The 21,487-nt window shown below is 45.6% G+C and overlaps 1 protein-coding gene across 1 annotated transcript in view; it reads right to left on the bottom strand.

Moving 5' to 3' along the window:
• Positions 1–21,487, bottom strand: part of c8b (complement component 8, beta polypeptide) — an 84,537-nt gene that overhangs the window by 6,897 nt on the left and 56,153 nt on the right. Inside the window, exons 3-13 of the mRNA XM_031806395.1 lie at positions 18,535–18,674; positions 17,041–17,139; positions 11,727–11,858; positions 11,306–11,425; positions 10,210–10,248; positions 9,127–9,192; positions 8,014–8,082; positions 5,376–5,423; positions 3,848–4,664; positions 3,310–3,437; positions 2,495–2,584 (exon numbers count right to left, since the gene is read on the bottom strand). Of these exons, the coding sequence (XP_031662255.1) occupies positions 2,495–2,584; positions 3,310–3,437; positions 3,848–4,664; positions 5,376–5,423; positions 8,014–8,082; positions 9,127–9,192; positions 10,210–10,248; positions 11,306–11,425; positions 11,727–11,858; positions 17,041–17,139; positions 18,535–18,674 (1,748 nt within the window). The remainder of the gene's footprint in view (positions 1–2,494; positions 2,585–3,309; positions 3,438–3,847; positions 4,665–5,375; positions 5,424–8,013; positions 8,083–9,126; positions 9,193–10,209; positions 10,249–11,305; positions 11,426–11,726; positions 11,859–17,040; positions 17,140–18,534; positions 18,675–21,487) is intronic.

Below are 21,487 nucleotides of genomic sequence, written 5' to 3'. Positions count from 1 at the left end.
GTGGGCATGAGTAGCACAGTAGATGGGACGAAATATACGTACAAAAAGTCCTCTTTCTCTTTTCAAGACCGTTCGGGGGATTCATAAATAAAATGGGACCATTTCGCTTAGCTTTTTCTTAGACGAGCAGGGTTACAGTTATTATCATCATAGTCTAGAAGTAAATAGTAATCATATTTATATTATTTCATAGCCGTATAAAGTCTCCACGGTTTGTCCATTTGTAACTCTGTGAAGTGGACAGACCTACAATATGCCCCAAACCCTCAGTTGCATCAATGAATTGTGTTACTGAAATACAATGACAGGACGATGTAACAGTGACAGAGCAACCAAACCTGTCCAACTGATAGTAATAAGGCATAGTAATGCACTCTGGAGTCTGCAGCTGGATGGGCCATCTCAACTAGCTTATTGGTTTTGGTTCCTAGAAACCACCTAGATATGTCTAGCAGAACTGGGTTCAAATACCATTTGAGATCATTTCAAATTGTTTCGCTGTGCGTGATTGAGCTTGCCTGTTGCAATGGGGCCAATAGGAAATTCCCAAAATGCAAACCCCGCCCACCTGGCACTAGAGGCAGACTAAAGCAAATGCTCAAAAGTATTTAAATAGCATTTGAACCCAGGTCTGGAAGCAGTAGAGTAGATCAACATTGAGTTTGAAAGCAAAACATTGAAGTGTGAGTAGTACACCTGTCTGGAAGTCTAAAACAGCTAAGAAACAAGGTTATGCAGGAGATCCCCCCCCCCCCTTTCCCTCTCCCCCAGGTAAAAGTGACAGTGACTTTATTAAGAAATTAGCCTGTGGATATTTTGTTGTTGTTGTGTGACTTCATTTTCAAAAGAGTGAGTTACGTCACACGTAGGTAACAGGCATCATCGCTTTGATTCAATGGCTAAGTAACACAGATGCACAGTTCATATGTCACAGACCGACCAAACCCAACAGAGAAACAGAAAGAACAAAAAAGAACAAGAAAGAAATTGCCAACAAAAGCAAATCAAACGTCCAGATGATACAGACAGAGGTGCTGGTAGGGCATTGCTTTAGAGTTGAGAGCCACAGGTAGGCAGTGTCAGAGAGGCAGATGACGGACCTATCTTATGGCACAGAGATGCAGGTGTACAGTCCGGGCCTTGATGAAATCTTATTTACAAAATAGAAGTTTGGCAAACGGGATTTTTATTTCGGCCGATGCCTCAAACATTTTTTCTGTTACCCTAAAAACTCTCAGACGCATCAACTCGGTAGTCACAGCTTACAAATGGCAAATTATATTGTTTTATCTTTTAGCTTTGAAAAGGGAGCTACGGAGAACAGTTGTCTCGCAGTCACTGTTGCGTTTGGCTGGATCCACAATACAAAGTCTGTTCATGCAAATGGAACAAGTCAGTTCTTTGAAAACATTTGGGAAATCCATCTGTTCTGCACAATGAGTTCTTGCAAGGTACAACCCCAAAGGACATCATTCCTCATCAAAATACCTAAAAAATCATCAGAATCCATAGAACCCATTTACAATCCTCTTTCTGAACAGTGTGATTGGTTCTTCCAGGTCACATGATAGATTGGACGTCTCCTCCCACTGAACTGTGGCAGAATGCTGTCATGGCAACGGCCTGCTGCTACAGTTTCAAAGGTCACTTCCTGGGAGAAAAACCTTCCAATTGGCAAAGGGAGAAAAAAGACAAGGTTTGTCCATTGTGAGGAGTGTGTTGTGTTGTCCGTCTCAAGAGAGAAGCCAGTCCTATGGTACTGCTACTTTAGACTGCCAATATTAATAGTCCCCAGAACAATTAGTGATCAGTGTAATCCAGCTATGTGGAGAGACACAGGAGTCTAGAGTCTCTCCTCTCCCTCTCAGTCTGCTGTCCTCCTCCTCCTCCTCCTCCTCTTCTCCTCTCTTCTCATGTCCTCTTGTTGGTCATATCTCTGGGCATAGAGAGGGTTCTTCTCCTGGAGAGGGAGGGAGCCGCATTAGAACACATACACTTGTGTGAAATATGTGCAATTATGAGCCTATGGACAGCAGGTGGCAGTATTGTTCCTTACTTTGATCATACTTAATCAATGCAGCAATGTTCCATTTTACAACGTACTACAGAGCCATAATAAAATAAACCTTTAAATGAAAATCACAGCTCTTCCATAATTGGCTGAGGACCATTTAGCTGCAAGGACACAGAGAGGGAGAGAGAGAGAGAGAGAGACTAAAAGACAAACAAGAGATCTGTGCCTCTGAAAAGACACCAGACAGACAGGCAATAAGAGCTGAGCAGTAGAGTGTTGTTAGACCAATCAATAAAACAGAGATGTTTTAAGCAGCCTTAAGGGGATACAAAAGGTTAGAGAATAGAACAGGAGAGGATCGGAGAGAGGGTGAGGGGTGGGATGAGGAGATGAGAGGGAAGGGGAGGAGAGAACGGGGTGATAAGAGGAGAGTGGTAGGAGAGTAGAGAAGAAACCCACCCAGAGTCCCAGTGTTCTCTAGCTGTCTTCCTGCGGACAGGTCTGGGCCTGTGGACAGTCAGATGGAGCATCACTGGAAGGACAGGGAGACCGAGCCCGGTTGCATGAGCCCTAGGTGGAAAGAGGGAGAGACAGAGAAAGAAAGAGAGAGAGAGAGAGAGAGAGAGAGTGGGAGAATGGTTAATTCCAGTATTCACCCATTAACACAAGTGCCGAGGCAGTAATGTTGACTGCATATGAATGTAACGTTTATATATCTCTGCCATGCCCCCTTCCGTCCTTGACTTCTCCTAAGTGCGTTTATTTAACACGTGTACATTGTGAGAATGTCGATATCACTAACAGAATATATGTGTTACAAGAGGACATCGTTTTCCCCCCTGGAGCACCAGAAAGGTGACTTTTTCAAACACATCCTCCGACAGAGTCACATGCAGGTAAGACGTTTTGATTCCTATATTGTATCTGAGGTTTCCAAAAACACTTCCCTTTGACAAATGACTCTCAAAATTGAAGAGATTAGTCCTATTTCAAAATATCTCTTTTTCCAAGAATAACCACTGTTCCATGTGAGCCCGCGGTAGCAGATAGCCTGCAGTTACACAAAGTCCTGAAAATGCTATTGTGTTCTTTGAAATACATATTTTTTTTCAAATTACAACGTTACCCAAGACCTTTATAAATACAACCGAAGGACTTTTTTCCCCTCTTAGCATATATCAAATGTTTTTGTTCGACTGATGCAGTCAAAATGGCAGGTGAAGTGATAAAATGACTATCTACCAACCGTTTGATAGCTCATTATATCATTATGAAGCAGATTAGCTGAGACTCACCGAGTCATCCTCCCTGGTGCTGGGGTGTGTGGCCTCTGTTTCGATGGGGGAGTGGTCTGTGGGGGGATCACTAGCCTGGGACGGGGCGGAGTCTGAGGACGAGCCAGGTTGGGGGGCTGGGGTGGACGCTACAGAGACAGAGTTGGTTGTTGGGTGTACTGTACTCCTTTTCCCCCACTTTAACTGTGTCTTAAAGCATTGTACATTATCCAGGTGGGTATAGTTAGGGTTTGGTAAAAGGGAAACTTGACAAAAAAACACAATATTTTGGTATTGTTTTCATTAGTCCACTTTTGATATAGTCCCAAAATGTTTTGCATGTCAGCGGTCAAGTTTTCAACATATTGGACTTTCAAGAAGCAAAGTGCCACTGATCATATTATCATGACATGCAAAATGATGCATTTTGTATCATCATGATGATGTGGCCGGTGGATTTTCCCTTTAAGGTTTGGGTTGGGTAACTTATTTGTTCTGTATGAGTATGTGCAACTATCTAGTGTAAATGTAGGAAAAACTGGCTATAGGTAGAATTTACCTGAGTCAGTGGAGGGCGAGGTGGACGTGCCTGGACTCAAGGTCATCCGAGAGAGGTCAAGGTCACTACAGCTGCCTTCCTCTTCCTGGGTTGCGGCAGATGATGACTCCAGGCCCAGCTGGCTACAGACCAGGGTGTCAGGGGGCACGTTCACTAGACCGGGCGTCTCACACCTCGCCATCATGACAAGGCCAACGGGCGTCTCACACCTGCCCACGGCACCAAGACCCATTGAAGTAGGGCTCATCGGCCTGGGTGTGCCACACCTGCTGCCCACCATGACAAGGCCCAGCGAAGAGGGGCCTTCGCCTGCGTCCGAGTCCCCACCGATGCTATGCTGCTGCTGGAGCAGAACGGGGTCCATCGTCTGATGCTGGGGGCTGGCGATGGCCGAGGAAGGGGTGGAGGAGAGGTCACCGTGGGGCCCCTGGGGGCCAGGGCACACGGTGGTGATGGGCACCATCATGGGGAGGTGGTGACCCCCCACGCCCACAGCCTGGGCAGGCATGTAGGCAGCCATGGCGGCCCACTGCTGCTGGGTGGCAGGGAAGATGTTGGCCTGGCTCCAGATGACGGGCTGGCCCCCAGGGAGGACCTGGGTCACCTGGAGGGGCCCTTGCACCCCAAAGGCCAGTGTCTGGGCCTGGCCAGCGAAGGGTCCCTGCTGGGCCCACTGGGCTGCCTGGACTGGCCCCATGGTCATGTACCCTGAGGGGACAGAGGTGGGGCTGAAGGGGCCGGTGAACATCTCTGGGGGGTGCTGGAGCTGGCGGTGGCTCCTGCTGGGGTCCAGAGTGTTGGCTGGGGACGGGGGAATCTGGGGGGACATCATCCACATACACGTCTGAACCAGACACCTATCCTTTCACTGGGGTCATTGTGATTATTCATTTATTGTCTTTTTCTATTTGGGGGTCAATTGAACCATCTATTCCCACAGAAATCAGAATACAAAATGTCTTCCAATGTATTACTGGTCTTTAGCAGTTGTCATGACTGTGAGTTTCTCTATTATCCACACAGTAGTTTGACTGCATAACAACGCATTCAAATGTTGACACATGGACCTCCCGAGTGGCACAGCGGTCTAAGGCACTGCATCGCAGTGCTAGAGACATTACTACAGACCCAGGTTCACTCCCGGGCTGGGTAACAACCGGCCGTGGCCGGGAGTCCCATTGGACGAAGCACATTTGGCCCAGCGTCACCATGCTTAGGGGAGTGTTTTGGCTGTGGGGCTTTACGTGGCTCACCAACCTCTTTGTGGCGGGCCGGGTGCCTGCACTCTTGGGCCCCCGGTCGCCAGTTTAACAGTGTTTCCTCCGACACATTGGTGCGGCTGGCTTCCGTGTTAAGGAGCGCGGTTAGGCGGGTCATGTTTCGGAGGATGCATGACTCAACCTTCACCTCCCCCTCGCCCATTGGGGAGTTGCAGCGATGTTGACGCATAATATTTCAGCACCATCATTGCAGAGATGGTTAAACGGACAGAGTCTGTCTAAGCAATAGGGAATGGACAGTTACTCACCGAGGGTGGAGTTGACATATCTCCGAACAGATCAAAGTGGTTGATGTTCTGTGGTGGGGCAGAGGAACAGGGACAGAGAGGGAGAACAGTGACATTTCACAACAAAACAAAGGCAGACTTTCTAAGTCATAACACATTCTATTACTCTAATAGGGTGTGTGCGTGTGTGTGTGTGTATGTGTGCGTGTGTGTGTGTGTGTGCATGCGTGCGTGATTGCGTGTGAAGAGAATTGTACTGAAGATGCCAAGAAACAACTAGCTCTCCTTTCATTTCATTATCAGAAAATGGATCTAAAATGAATCTCTCACGGTGCTCTATAATTGGCTATTCAGTCCAATCAAAAGAACACTGATTAGATATTATTATGTCCGTCTCTACCTATCAAATCAGCCCCAATAGTCCCACAATGCATTACCATTGTGATTCCTCTCAAACACAAGATAATATTATATGATTAGGTCGGATTTGGACGGTATACAATATACAGGTAACTAGCAAAATAAAGGAAACACCAACATAGAATGTTTTAGGGTATTTGGCAATACCACAAGCTGCCAGAACAGCTGCAATACGCCTTGGCATAGATTCTACAAGTGTCTGGAACTCTATTGGAGGGATGCAACACCATTCTTCCACATTAAATTCCATCATTTGGTGTTTTGTTGATGGTGGTGAAAAATGCTGTCTCAGGCACCACTCCAGAATCTCAGATAAGTATTCAATTGGGTTGAGATCTGGGGACTGACACAGACACGCACACACACACACATACACACTTTACACCCTCTTTGCTCCTTTGAGACCCCTCTTTCAAAGTCACTGAGATCTCTTCTTCTAGCCATGGTAGCCAAAAGAATGGGCAACTGGGACATTTTAATACATGATCCCTTGCACGATGGGATGTGAATTGCTTAATTATCTCATCTGCTTTCAATATACTTTGTATCCCTCATTTACTCAAGTGTTTCCTTTATTTTGGCAGTTACCAGTACATTCACCACTGTGTTTCCTGAACCCAATGAATATATATACTTCTATATATTTACCCACAGAGACAATATAACTACCTGACCCATATAGCAGACGTGACCGTTCCTACAGCTACTCTCATATCTCCCCCCCCCCCTCCCCCCAGCCATATAACTTCAGCGCTCTAACAGTACAATTACATTTCAGAGGAAGTAGGAAGGAAGGACATAGGTTCTACAACTAGACTATGAAATGGATAAGTCGCATGAAATGTATGTCCTAGACTGCAGGGGCCATGCACAAGCAGACGATGTATCACCACGGGAACACACAGGGGATTTGCATGCTATAAATAAAGACACACACACACACAGACACGAAAAGAAGAGCGAAAATGAGAGGAAAACAGCAATCAGTGTTGGTGAAGGGGGGCAACATAACATTGTCTATGTCCTGTTTGAAGTGTGTGTGTGTGGGGGGGGGGGGGGTCTGATCATATACGGTACATATTGTTGTTGTACATTATGGCTTGCTCTTACAGTTCTATGTATCCAGTAGGAGCAAGAGGGAGGTACAGTAGTTTGTAAAAGGTGGGCAGACATAGGTTATAGTTATACTGGGTCTTTACCTCAGGCAGACAGGCAGAGTGACACACACATCAAGCTATGGGGGGATCTCTCAGTAGAGCTCCAACTGAATGCACAGACAAGCAGTAACTCTTAAGAGATATGGAAGCAGCGTCGGCAGCTATTGATACAACACCAGCTAGCATGATGTGTATTTGGGGGGGAGATAGCAAGGGGGACAGGATAGCTATCATGCCGAGTTGATATGCTGCTGAACTATCAGCACAGAGAGGAAGCGAGGCGAGAAAGAAAGCCCACTTTCTTCTTAGGGTTTGTTTCAGAAGTCAGGTGGACGTTTTCTTCTCTCTCTCTCTCCGTGTAAATGTATTGACTATTGCATCTGACATGGTGAAAGGATAGAAAGAGATATATTTCCAGTTTTGCGCAACCAAAAAGTGAATCCATGATATGTCTATTTGTTCTGGTCCAAAATGAACCTTGCTGCAGAAAATATATTGGTGAGACTGGAAATGACAAAAGCGTTTTGTCTTTATTGAATAAAAAGACGGCCTCTTCGATGTCTAACAGTCCTCTATGTTTAAAATCCTGTGGAGGATCTGAAGCAAAGACACATCACCTTCTCCACTGGATTTATCCCAACAACTGACGTCACATCTTAGCTAGATGGAATCATGTATCTGTTGGGGCAGACTGTGCATAACAATACAATATACACCCCGTATACATGACGATACATATTGCAATATACAATATCATTGCATCTTTATAACCTTAGATACTGTAAGAATATACTTAGGCCTGACGCTTGATAATTTCTTGCCCAAGACAACTGATATCAGACTGCACAGGCAGGCAACCACTGCCTTCGAGACACACTGCTGATAACCAGTCTGTGGGTGTACACGACCACGTCTATGTGTGTCGGCGAGGTGGTTAGGGGCCCAATAATTCCACAAGGTCACACAGACAGGGGTTCATAAATGGACACTAAAGAAGAGGGGAGTTTTCCTTAGTGAGGGAATGAGAGGTTTGCCAGTGGAGGGAGTGGACGAACCAAAAAAACAAAAACAAAAGCACCTACAGTCATGAAATGGCGTTTTGGGACGTCATAGATCCCTTCTCCCTTCTGCTGACTGGTAGCGGTAGGGACCTGTGTTGGAGGTCGAGTCAAAATGAAAGAATAAAGTGAGCTTTGAGCAACACCATTTTACCAAGGTTGAGTAAGAAAGAGAAAAACGTATTGATTATTCAATGAATCCTTTCTTCTGCTACAGCTGAAACACTCATCATTTCAGAAGGTGTCTCTGGTCTGCAAATGGTTTCAAGGAAAATGTTATGCAAATTCTACCGTTGCACAGCTCTTGAATCAACTCTTATTTAGATCCATATTGATTGTAAGCAATGCTGTACGATTGTGTGTGCTACCTCTTTGTATTGACATTAAGGCGGCACAATTGTTTTTCTCCATTTGGATCACATTCAACTAGAGGTTTAAATCTGTGGAAACTGACAACGCTGGAGCGCTTGCCCTCTCCTCTCCAAAGAGGACTCTTTTGTATATTTTCCTCACATTAATCTATTAACCGTAGTGAACAATATGGCCTCTCTCTCTCTCTCTCTCTCGCTTTCGGCTGGCTGACTTGGAGATGGGCGGAATTCTCTTCTCGCCTATTGATCTTGTTTCATTTGGAGTTCAAATGGCATGGCAAATGATTCATTTCGACTCATCTTTCATCTTCAGAAAGGAAGAGGAGGAGGAGGGACGAGGAGGAGGGGGGCGAGGGTGGAGGGAGGGAGGGGGAGGTGGACAGAGAAGGGAAGAGGGGTAATGGAGGAGGGGTGAGGGAGTAGAGAGGTGGGGGAGGGAGGAGGGGCACCAGATTAAATCACACTCTAGGTCCCTAAAGGCTCCTGTTGGTCCCTTAAACTCAGCTGGAAGGTCAAACCTCTGGATGTCTGCAGGGAGCCCACATAGACTCTAGAGAAGTCTGGATGAATTGGTCTGCCAAAATAACTAGCCATGACTGCACTTGAGATGTTATTCTAATTTACATTTGGAACATTGTGAGTATACTTGTTTTACCCAGAGTGTACTGCCCTGCTCTCTAACAAACAGAAATAGTCTAATGTAACACAACGCTCTGGGTTGACTACTCTACAAAAGGTATGGAAGGGGCGGGGCTTGGTATTGTACCTGGTAAACGCTCTCCTCTGATTGGTGGCCACGGAGGGGCTCATGTCCAGCCTCAAACACAATGTACTACAACAGAAGTAGCGGGTGGGGCCAAGAGGGATGGAGCATGTCGAGATTAACGGAAAGAGAGAGAGAGAGAGCGATCGAAAGAAAGAGATAGAGAGAGCGAGAAAGAGAGAGAGAGAAATAAGAGCCAAAATACGGAGAAAGAGAAAGAGATAGAAAAAAAAGTGTGAGAGAGACAAACAAGGAAAGAAAGAGAGAGAGAGACGATAGAGTGAAGAAGGAAGAGGAGAGAGCACAGTAATTGGTCAGGCAGTAGTTCCAGGTACTGAAGAGGTCCCTCCACCAACTTCATCAGAATACTGCTCCACCTCTCCACTACCACCTAGACACAGAGGGGCCAATCCTGACTCGAGATCCGCGTTTGTAACCTAGATGATTTACACGAAAGTCTGAGTTAGTTACACGCACGGATCCCAAGTTTGGATTCTGCCCACAGTCATTGGACTCTTGTATTCGAAACAAAACAAACGAAAACAGTCACTACTACTACAGAATTGCAAATGAAACTTTTTCTTTGGGGGGGGGGGGGAGCTAAAGGGGAAAACAACAGAAATTTGGAATGAGTTGGGGCATATCCACTGAACATTAGCATTCAGAGTAAGGGTTAGTGTTGTCTGTATTCAGTGTGAGCAACAGAGTAGAGTATCAGGTTCAGCCAAAAGCAAAAGGGGAGAACAACCAGTCAGGGTCAGATAGGTCTTTAGAAGAAAATCAGAACATATACACAGGTCAACTGAAAAGATATGGTTCAACAACACTGCAATGGGAGAGTCGAATGGTTGAACAAAACCGTCTACTGTGATGGCTGGTCTACTGCGTATTACTGAGATGGTTTGGATATCATGAATCATTAATTCAAGCAGATCAGCGGCAGATATTTACATTAAGGATTAATTGTTTCGTATTCCATAGAATGAATCACGTGAAAACACTGTCGTCAGTAGAAGCTAGAGGGAAAAAGGTCCCATGGGGTTTCATCGCTAGTTCTGATGGGCCGCGTGTCGTGTGGCGACGTACCTGGTAAACTGGATCGTCCACCTCGTCCTCCAGAATGGTCTGCGTGATGGTTGAAGAGAAGGAACATTTTACATAACAAGAAGAAGACGGATACAGAGGAGAATAGAGCAAGACCATGGATAGACGAATAGAAGTACAGAGAGAAGAAAAGAGCGAGAACAAAAGAGCATGCAAGGGCATCAGGTGTGAGCAATCAGACACTGGCTTAGGGGAAAACAGGCGTTTTCTATTAGGAACTCAGTGGAGAGTGCCTAGTCTTAACTTATTGCGCCTAGTCTTAACATATTGTGCCTAGTCTTAACATATTGTGCCTAGTCTTAACATATTGTGCCTAGTCTTAACATATTGTGCCTAGTCTTAACATATTGTGCCTAGTCTTAACATATTGTGCCTGGTCTTAACCTATTGTGCCTGGTCTTAACCTATTGTGCCTGGTCTTAACCTATTGTGCCTGGTCTTAACCTATTGTGCCTGGTCTTAACCTATTGTGCCTGGTCTTAACCTATTGTGCCTGGTCTTAACCTATTGTGCCTGGTCTTAACCTATTGGGCCTAGTCTTAACCTATTGTGCCTGGTCTTAACCTATTGTGCCTGGTCTTAACCTATTGTGCCTGGTCTTAACCTATTGTGCCTCGTCTTAACCTGATGTCTGAGTTACTGTATACATTTTCCAACATAATAATATATACCATTGTGGACACAGTTATACATTACATTAAGCCTTTTACATTGACAGGAGTCTTTCGGTGCATGAAAGTCATGTTTCGGGATAAAAAAAATTGTGGCATTATAACATCTCTCAAAACACCTTAAATCATTTGCATTGCAGTCACAGCCCAAGCCGAGATCTGGACTCGTACTCAAAGCGCGTGAAGCAGTCATCTCTGCCTGCTGGTCGCTAGGCTAAGCAAGAAAGCGTGCTTACGCAAGAGGGGGGGAACGCTCACTTTGACAGATATTAACCCATTTCTTCAATGGATACGCGTCATCTCCCTTCCTCTAACATCTCTCACTATACTCATGAGTACACTCAATATGGCCATTGTGCATAACGGCCATGGTAACAGTTCTGTTGTTGTTTGTTGTTGTTGTTTACCTGGTAGACGGCCTGCTCACACTGCTTGTCCTTCTGGGCCTTCCTCTCCATCTCCTCGCGCTGCTTGATGTCGTAGATGAGTGTGAAGAGGTCGCGCAGGTCAACGATCAGGGGCTCTGCCTGTCAGGGAGGGAGGGAGGGATGTGAAGGAAGAGGAGCACACACCTTCATCTTCCAGACGACACACACGTAGTTCACACACGCACTTACGTCGCAATCCCAACTACACAGTGCTGCAAATATCTAAAAGGATAAAAGCAGAGTCCTTCCTATTGGACAATCTTTCAACTGTGTTACAAACGGTTGCTCCCTTGTTGCAACACTATGTGTTGCATTTGAAACGTGTTGATTGATTGTAACTTTGGCTGTAACGCTCTTTACGACTACTACACCTCATTAGGATCTCAGGTCCTGTACTCACCGACTGACCGGACTTGATGGCCACGAACCGGTGGTGTCCCTCCTTCCCGCAGACGTAGCCGAAGGCCCGGTGGTCCCGGGTATCCTTGGCGATATAGGAGATCTCATGCACCGAGTGGTGATGCAGCAGAACCTGAACACACAGGGAGGAAGTGACATAAGTTAGAGTTAGGAAGTGATGTAGTAGATCTGCGAAACAGGGAAGAGGAAGTGACAGGACAGGATGAGGAAATGGACCATACAAAATGGATGGGGCTTAGAGACCCATGTTGGATACTGTAGGGTTAAGGTCCTGATTTTATAGTTTAGTTAGATCTGGGAGTTTTTTCAGACATGTGACCTGTCTAGGAAAACTCCTGGCTCGACTCTATACATTTCATGAATTCTTGAAAGAATGTTTTGTTTCAAAATGAGGGAGTGAACTGGGAGTTCACGGTAAGTAGGCTACAGCTTCTTACTAATTCTAATACTACGGCAATATTGTGCTCCAGATTCACCGCAGCAGAGAATGAGGGAAAGCAAATGTAAATGCATTAGTCTTTCTTTGTCTAACTGTTGACAGGGAATAGTCTTGACAAGAATAACTACCACTTATGCCATTCTTCCCTTTTTCTCCTCATTTCCAGCTCCCACATGTCTCAGTGGGATAGGAGGCGCAACGCATTTACTGCTTGAACAACGGCCGATTAGGGTGTGGGTGTCCGTGTGTGTATATGCGTGCTTGTGCGTGTGTATGTGCACAGATCAGACAACCCTTTTTCACTTATTTGTAAGATTTCTCTAACCTGGGGGTAATGATATTGTTGTGTATTGTGCAATATGCAAAAAGATGCATCGTCAACAGAGCGTGCTGCAGCCCTGAACACCTGGTTCAAAAGTACAACTGACACACACACACACATGTGCTCAAAGTAGTTGGGCTGTCACTCATCTACTCCCACCTGCTGCTCCACTAACAGTGTTGATAAGCTTTGAGCAACGGGGATGAGCTACTAAGAAATTAAACCCGGGCTTATTCAGTGGGATGCACTGATAAGAACGTGGCAGAGAGAAATGGAACATACTAGAGCTGACAATATTCTATAGTCTAGTTGACAGTAAACAGTGTCTTGTCTGCATGACACATTTCTATCCAAATGTTCTGCAACGCCTCGTCCTGCTGAAAGAGCCCTGTATTTTACCATTACGATTGTTGGGTAAATTAAGTGCTGCTGGGGGAATCAGTTTATAAAATGAAAGGGCATTAGGGGGACGATGATTCTCAAACAAAATTACAGAAGCCGCATGTGGTGATGAGCATCAGAGGGTAGGGCTTACACACACACACACACGTGAACACAGACACACACACACACACACACACACACACACACACACACACACACACACACACACACACACACACACACACACACACACACACACACACACACACACACACACACACACACACACTACGGGGCTCAATGAGGGGTATTATCTAGTTGTTGTTGATAAATGACAGGGGTTGTGGCGAATAATGGGTGGCACCACTATCCAACGAAAATAAAAATGGAAGTCATCAAATATCAAACCATGAGTTGTCTTGTGGAACGGGTCTATATACAGTATTGTGTAATGCATTTTTTCCCTTTAATGACAGTTGAAGTGGAGCTATGGGACAATTAGGCTAGCAGTTAGCAATGATGATGATTAGGGGTGGAACTGTGGGCTAATTAGCCTAGTGGATAGTGGTGATGAACGGGGGGGGGGGGGTTGTGTGGGGGACAGCAGGTCTCTGGGCCCCCAGGGGAGGTGATGAGGGGGAAGGGGATAATATCATATCACTCATATACACACTGTCATTATAACAGACAGGTCTTTATCATCTGACAGTAGCTATCATACAGCAGGCCAGGCCCAGGTTAAGTCAAAGCAGTTTACTCATTCTACATTCCACATCGACCCTTAGCCCCTACTCCCTAGACACTGATGCTACTATATCTACTGTCATGACGTGCCCTTGGGGGGTAGGGGGGGGGGGGGAATCATAGCCCCCCGCCCCTCTCTCACTCTCTCTCCACAGTTTAATGATGGTCATAAATACCTGTAGGAAAACTCTCTCTCTCACTCTCAGAAATGAACTTTAAATCCATTTGTTACCACAGAGAAAGGCGTTGCAGTACGGTAACATCAAAGGTTTGTATAATTAAACAGTATTTCTGTATTCCAGACATTTGGAATGGTCCGTGGGTATTTAAAGGACAATCCTGTGGAATTTGTTAATAATTTGTGATGTAACTAAAGACGGTAGGACAACATAACTGTATCTCTGAATGTATATATTTCCCAGTTGTCAGGGTCACATCCAAATGTGGGGGAACGTATATGAATATATGAATCTAAAACAAAAATCCAGAAAATCACATTGTATGATTTTTAAGTAATTCATTTGCATTTTATTGCATGACATAAGTATTTGATCACCTACCAACCAGTAAGAATTCCGGCTCTCACAGACCTGTTAGTTTTTTTTAAGAAGCCCTCCTGTTCTCCACTCATTACCTGTATTAACTGCACCTGTTTGAACTCGTTACCTGTATAAAAGACACCTGAACATCATTGAAGATGGGTCATGGCTGGGTCTTCCAGCCTGACAACGACCCGAAACACACAGCCAGGGCAACTGAGGAGTGGCTCCGTAAGAAGCATCTCAAGGTCCTGGAGTGGCCTAGCCAGTCTCCAGACCTGAACACAATAGAAAATCTTTGGAGGGAGCTGAAAGTCCGTATTGCCCAGCGACAGCCCCGAAACCTGAAGGATCTGGAGAAGGTCTGTATGGAGGACTGGGCCAAAATCCCTGCTGCAGTGTGTACAAACCTGGTCAAGAACTACAGGAAACGTATGATCTCTGTAATTGCAAACAAAGCATTCTGTACCAAATAATAAGTTCTGCTTTTCTGATGTATCAAATACATGCAATAAAATGCAATAAAATGCTAATTAATTACTTAAAAATCATACAATGTGATTTTCTGGATTTTTGTTTTAGATTCCGTCTCTCACAGTTGAAGTGTACCTATGATAAAAAATTACAAACCTCTACATGCTTTCTAAGTAGGAAAACCTGCAGAATCGGCAGTGTATCAAATACTTCTCCCCACTGTATATGAAACTATTTGTGAGAAGTTTGTTTTTGTTTGTTTGTTTTGTTTTGAATTTGACCTTTATTTAACTAGGCAAGTCAGTTAAGAACAAATTCTCATTTTCAATGACGGCCTAAATGAGAGAATTGTTTTTCATATGAAGTCTAAACCAAGTCAGTGGCCACGCCCACATGAGCACAGACATTACATCGGCATCATGGAACGCCCCCCTTTCCCCAGAAGTGTATAAAACCCACTTCTGACAAAATGTACATTAGAACAGTTACGTGCAGCACCAGCTGAATACGTTACAAATGGTTAAGAAATCTACCACTCTATAGACCAAGCAGACTAAGGCGTGAACTGGACGTCACGAATGGTTAAGCAATCTACAAAACTAAAGACTACACATTCAGTCTGCAGCTGTTTAAGTACTTTAGTCTGGTAAACGCGACTGATCGAACGACCGAATGGTACTCTGAAAGATCCATTCGGGAGAACATTTCCCTATTGAACGACCATTGGTACACCTGATGTATCCAATTAAAACAAGCTACAACTACGAAAGACTTTGATCTCTGGTGGACAAACCAGAGACTTTCTGTCGACTGAATCTCCAGCAGACGGACCGGCGATCACAGAGAGAGACAACAAAGGCCTACACTCATAAATATGTAAATTGCAATTCCTTTCAAATGAGCGGCTGTTCATGTGCAAAGTATTATTAGTATTTCCATGAGCATAGTTATTGTGTGAACAATATTGGAGTGCTTTGTCTTTTCTCCTGCTCTTTCTTACTTGCCCCTCCCTTTTAATTTGGTGTAACAAGCCATCATGTCGGTTTAGTCCACTAGGGACTTTTTATTGTATCATGTTAGTAACCAATGTACAACCTATCCTGTGTGTGTTTATATACTTCTGTGTGATTATTTAATTAGTTAGTAAATACATAATTTGGCCAATTGGTATATCGCTGATTCATCATTTATGCTAGGGTTCGTGCAGAGAGTTTGCGACAATCAGAATATGACTGATGAGGTAATAATACATTAACAAGTGACTCTAATCAATAAGATATGAAAATATCTGAAGAGTTAAATTCAGGAAATAGTAACTCTTTAAACAACATTTTCCCGACTTCCTAGTTAATTAATATTTACGTGAATAGTTGAATCACGTAATAATTACACCTAGAGAATTGATTTGATAATATAACAGTCATCACATTAATGATAGTCCAAAAGACACGACACTACACAGGATAATAGATCTAAGGATTACATGGGTGGAAGCAATGTTGTGACATTTCCACCTAGCCAATTAGAAGGCTTGATGACATTTTTACCATAATGTAGAACATCCTTCACTATGAGTGGGTGAAAAAGTGAAATGTCACATCCTTATGTTATAAAATAGATTTTACCAAGACAAATAATGAGATTTTGTAACAAAATACATCCGATAATAAGTACTGGGCTCTGTTGACAGAGCAATGCCGCTTTCTCGTAGCAACTTGAGGATTGTACATGTTTTGGTGGTCAATGCAAAGTCGTTTCCGCGGGTCGCAAAAATCTAAACTAGCATGATACGAGCCAAATTAAATGTAAGAGGGTTCCAAAATAAAAGAGTTTGTTCTACGCTCAGCTCTCCGTTGACATTTCACAGACATAGGCTACACTTGTTTTTGTGAGATTTTTTAATTTATTTTTTAAATAACACGGATTTCGCATTTATAGGAAAAGCGCATACTAAAGTATGAAAACATGACATGTCATGTCGCAAAATCGATATTAATCCTACCTCCATATTGTTTTATGTCATATTCCACGGGTTCCACGGCGGTAGCCTATTTTCCTGATTTTTTACTACTTCTTTCCTCTGGCCTCCATTTGGATGATTGGTTTTCTTAGAGGAGTATCTCTTTTACCCATTGGTCAAAAGATGCGTTTTTGATTGGACACCCTACACAATGTTTATATCTATCTGCTTTTGTCGTATTCGTTTGGCATGTCAACTGCACCATATGCCAGGTAGGCGCACAAGATGGCTGCCCTTTTTCTACATGACTGCGATTGAACTTGAATGTCCTATAAAGGTTCAGTGCCGCTGGGGCTGAGGCCTGGCTGCGTAACTCAGCTCAGCCGATGGGCAGGTACGCAGATACGCAGTGGAGCCCCATCACTCACTCACCCCTGATCTCTCGTCGTAAATCTTGATCCCCCCGAAGGAGATGGTCAGGAAGACTCTCTGCTTGTGCTCTCCTTTGGAGCGCGCCGACGTAGCCATTCCCTGGAGGAGAGGAAGATACACAGGGCGATGAAGGGAAATACGCTCAGCACGAAAGACAGCAGCGTACTGCCGACTCACAACTCAGGTAAATATGACAGGGGGGGGGAGAAGGAGAGGGGGAAGAGGGAAGGGAAGAGGGTGGCAGCTGTTACATAAGGTGCAATAGGACAGAACGTTCTTTCATGTTGCTCCTTTTGAACTTTCCTTCTCTCAACACTTCAGTGTTTTTCTTTTTCACCACAGTCTTTTATTGTTTAGTATTTGAGAGGCTGGTTTCTTAAGTAGGCTGCTGCTGCCTGCACCTCGTGACACAAGCCGCCAAACTACAATGTAGCGAGTTTGAGTTGCGCTGACTGAACGTATTCTGCTGACCATAACCTACACCTCGCTGAGGCACTTCCGTCACGTCTTGCTGACTGAACAACCACAGAGCCTTTGAAGTAGATGTTCCCATGCATCTTAGCTGCTTTTCCCCCTTACAAAAACAATTAACATTTCCTGCATGTTCCTCAGACTTATACCGAGGCACGGCCCTCCCTGGCTAACGCACGCCTGACATGTCTTTCATGTAACGAAGCTGTGTGAGAAGAGAAAGAAGACAGAACCTCATTGTGAACGCTGAACACGTCTGACAACCCTGGAACCCCAGTCACGTTGAGGAGGGTTGAGCGAGCGACCCTGTACACTACCAGTACACTATATCCCCCCCCTCCCCTCTCCTCTCTTCAACCTCAGCATAAGCTCGGTGCCTCAGCCCTTAATACAGAGACGCTTTGAAAACATCAACCATCAAACTCTCTCCCTCCCCATTCTCCAGAGCGGGAAACAAAGAGCGATCCAATGAATAGTGGAGAGAGGGGAGTCTATGGCTGTCGTCAATCGACAATCGGCTTCTCCATTTGGTGGATTAAGTCCTCAAGCTTAGAGAGGCAGTTCGATAGAGACCCCTTCCCCTCCTCTATTCCATCCCTCCATCCCCCTCCTCTGCCTGTCTAGATAACAGCATGCCTGTATTGACATAAGAGCATTGACTGTAACTTGCAGTGACTGCTGGATATGGGAGTCATAGGCAGGTCACTGTTCAAATGTCACAGCGTGGATCTACAAGACTCCTGCTTGTTGTGTTATTGGACATGTGGAGCAACTCACACTACATCTGATTTGAGAGGATCAGAGCAGGAGATGGATTTGCCTGTTGGCTGTGCGGGAATGCCACTATGTCTCCAGCATGGTTTAAATCGTCCAGAAGAGATGTAATATAACTGGGCACAAACTGGTTGAATCAACGCTGTTTCAATGTATTTTGTCAACGTATTGTGACGTGAATACCACCACCCTCTCCTAAGTTCAAGGCGCTGCCCTCGTTATCAGACGCTCACGCGTGCGCACGCACACCTTGAGCTTCATCATGGAGTCCTGGCACAGCTTGTCCCCACGCGCCGCTGTCACCTCATCAATCCCAATCAGCTTGGCCTTGTAGCGCACGCCATCACCACGGAAACGCTTAATCAGCCCCGCCTCACTGCGGTCTTGACCTGCAGAGGGAGAGAGAGATACGGATAGGGCGAGAGAGAGGGGGGAGGGGTGGTACAGAGAGAGAGGTAGAGAGAGAAGGACAGGGAGAGAGAGGGGGGGTACAGAGATAGGGAGGGGAGTACAGAGAGAGGGAGGGGGGGATATAGAGGGAGAGAGGAGGGGGGTACAGCACGAGAGAGAGAGAAGGACAGAGAGAGAGAGAGGGAGGGGGTACAGAGAGAGGGGGGGGGGTACAGAGAGAGGGAAAGCGAGTGAGAGAGGAGAAGAGAGAGAAATGATAAATTACAGGTACTGTAGCAGGGACATGTCAGTTCAACTGATTTTAGTAGCTCAGACGTGTGTGTGTCTGTGTCTATGTCTGGGCATGCGAAGGTAGAGGGGTACTGTAGGTGGGGAAAATACATATTTATGGAATATTAATATCAAATGTCTCAGGAGAAAACTATAGCATCATCCTTCATCATCCTGTCTCCCTAACGAAGGCTATGACGCCGAAACACATCAGGGGCTTCTTAGAATCTGGTCTCCTGAACAACCTGCCACAGCAACAAAGGACTTTTTATATCATGAAGAGGGTCTTGATCCTCCTTGTTTTCTGACTGAGTGGAAAAAAAATACATTTGAAATAGAAAACAATAACATCTAATATGCCAAATTCTAAATAGCCCACTGTACTGTAGGGCTAAACCACATCAGATAACAACTTGACAACTGAACAATCCAGCACCACCTATCCCGGCAGGACATTCCGGGGGGCAGGGGGTCACTGCACCCCCCCCCTGTTCCCATGGGAGCTTTTGGCTGGTGATAAACAGCATGAAAGGTTGCTATTGAGAGGAATCATCTCGGTCCAGCGCACGCCCACAATCCCATAAGCCCCCTATGGGTGATGGATGGATGGGAAAAGAGGAGGGAGAGAGGCAGAGGGGGAGAGAGAGAGTGAGGTGTGGGAGATGGAGGAAATATCTTTGTCTGACTTGCGACAGGCTCTTTTGGTACACACACAAATGTATATGTGGACACCCCTTGAAATTAGTAGATTCAGCTATTTCAGCCACACCCGTTGCTGACAGGTGTATACAATCGAGCACACAGCCATGCGATCTCCATAGACAAACATTGGCAGTAGAGTGACTTTCAATGCGGAACCGTCATAGGATGCCACCTTTCCAACAAGTCATTTCCTTAAATTTCGGCCCCGTTAGAGCTGTCCCAGTCAAATGTAAGTGCTGTTATTGTGAAGTGGAAACCTCTTGGAGCAACAACGGCTCATCCATAAAGTGGTAGGCCACACAAGCTCACAGAATGGGACCGCGTCGTGCATAAAAATCATCTGTCCTTGGTTGCAACACTCACTACCGAGTTCCAAACTGTTTCTGTAAGAAAAGTCAGCACAAGAACTGTTCGTTGGGAGCTTCCAAGAAATGGGTTTTCATGGCTGAGCAGCCACACACAAGCCTAAGATCACCATGCGCAATGCCAAGCGTCGGCTGGAGTGATGTAAAGCTCACTGCCATTGGACTCTGGAGCAGTGGAAATGCATTCTCCGGAGTGATGAATCACGTTTCACCATCTGGCAGTCCAACGGACGAATCTGGGTTTGGCGGATGCCAGGAGACCGCTACCTGGCCCAGTACCAACTGCAAAGTTTGGTGGAGGAGGAATAATGGTCTGGGGCTGTTTCCATGATTCGGGCTAGGCCTCTTAGTTCCAGTGAAGGCAAATCTAGACAATTCTGTGCTTCCAACTTTGTGTCAACAGTTTGAGGAAGGCCCTTTCCTGCTTCAGCATGACAATGCCCCAATGCACATACAGAAATGGTTTGTCGAGATCGGTGTGGAAGAACTTGACTGGCATGCATAGAGCCCTGACCTCAACCCCATAGAACACCTTTGGGATGAATTGGAACGCAGACTGCGAGCCAGGCCTAATCACCCAACATCAGTGCCCAACCTCACTAATGCTCCTGTGGCTGAATGGAAGCAAGTCCCCTCAGCAATGTTCCAACATCTTCCCAGAAGAATGGAGGCTGTTTAAGCAGCTAACGGGGGCCCAACTCCATCTGGTGTAAAGCCTTCGCAGAAGAGTGGAGGCTGTTGTAGCAGCAAAGGGGGGACCAACTCCATATTAATGCCCATGACTTTGGAATGAGATGTTCTTTTTTTAATTATTATTTTATTATTATTTTTTTTTATTTTACCCCTTTTTCTCCCCAATTTCGTCATATCCAATTGTTAGTAGCTACTATCTTGTCTCATCGCTACAACTCCCGTATGGGTTCGGGAGAGACGAAGGTTGAAAGTCATGCGTCCTCCGATACACAACCCAACAAAGCCGCACTGCTTCTTAACACAGCGAGCATCCAACCCGGAAGCCAGCCGCACCAATGTGTCGGAGGAAACACCGTACACCTGGCGACCTGGTTAGCTTGCACTGCGCCCGGTCCGCCACAGGGGTCGCTGGTGCGCGATGAGACAAGGATATCCCTACCGGCTGACCCCTCCCTAACCCGGACTACGCTAGGCCAATTGTGTGTCACCCCACGGACCTCCCGGTCGCGGCTGGTTACGACAGAGCCTGGGCGCGAACCCAGAGTCTCTGGTGGCACAGCTGGCGCTGCAGTACAGCGCCCTTTACCACTGCGACACCCGGGAGGCCTGGAATGAGATGTTCGACGAGCAGGTGTCCACTTACTTTTGGTCATGTAGTGTACGTCCGGTCTCTCTGTCGGTCTCTCCTGTCATCATCCTCCCCCACCTAACCATCGCCTCGACACCGAAATGTTTCTCATTTTGTCTTCCCCTCCGCGTTT

The sequence above is a fragment of the Oncorhynchus kisutch genome, linkage group LG27 (genome assembly GCF_002021735.2).
Source record: "Oncorhynchus kisutch isolate 150728-3 linkage group LG27, Okis_V2, whole genome shotgun sequence".
Taxonomy (NCBI): domain Eukaryota; kingdom Metazoa; phylum Chordata; class Actinopteri; order Salmoniformes; family Salmonidae; genus Oncorhynchus; species Oncorhynchus kisutch.
Note: the sequence above shows the minus strand (reverse complement) of the source record. Positions and strands in the feature narration are given on the sequence as shown.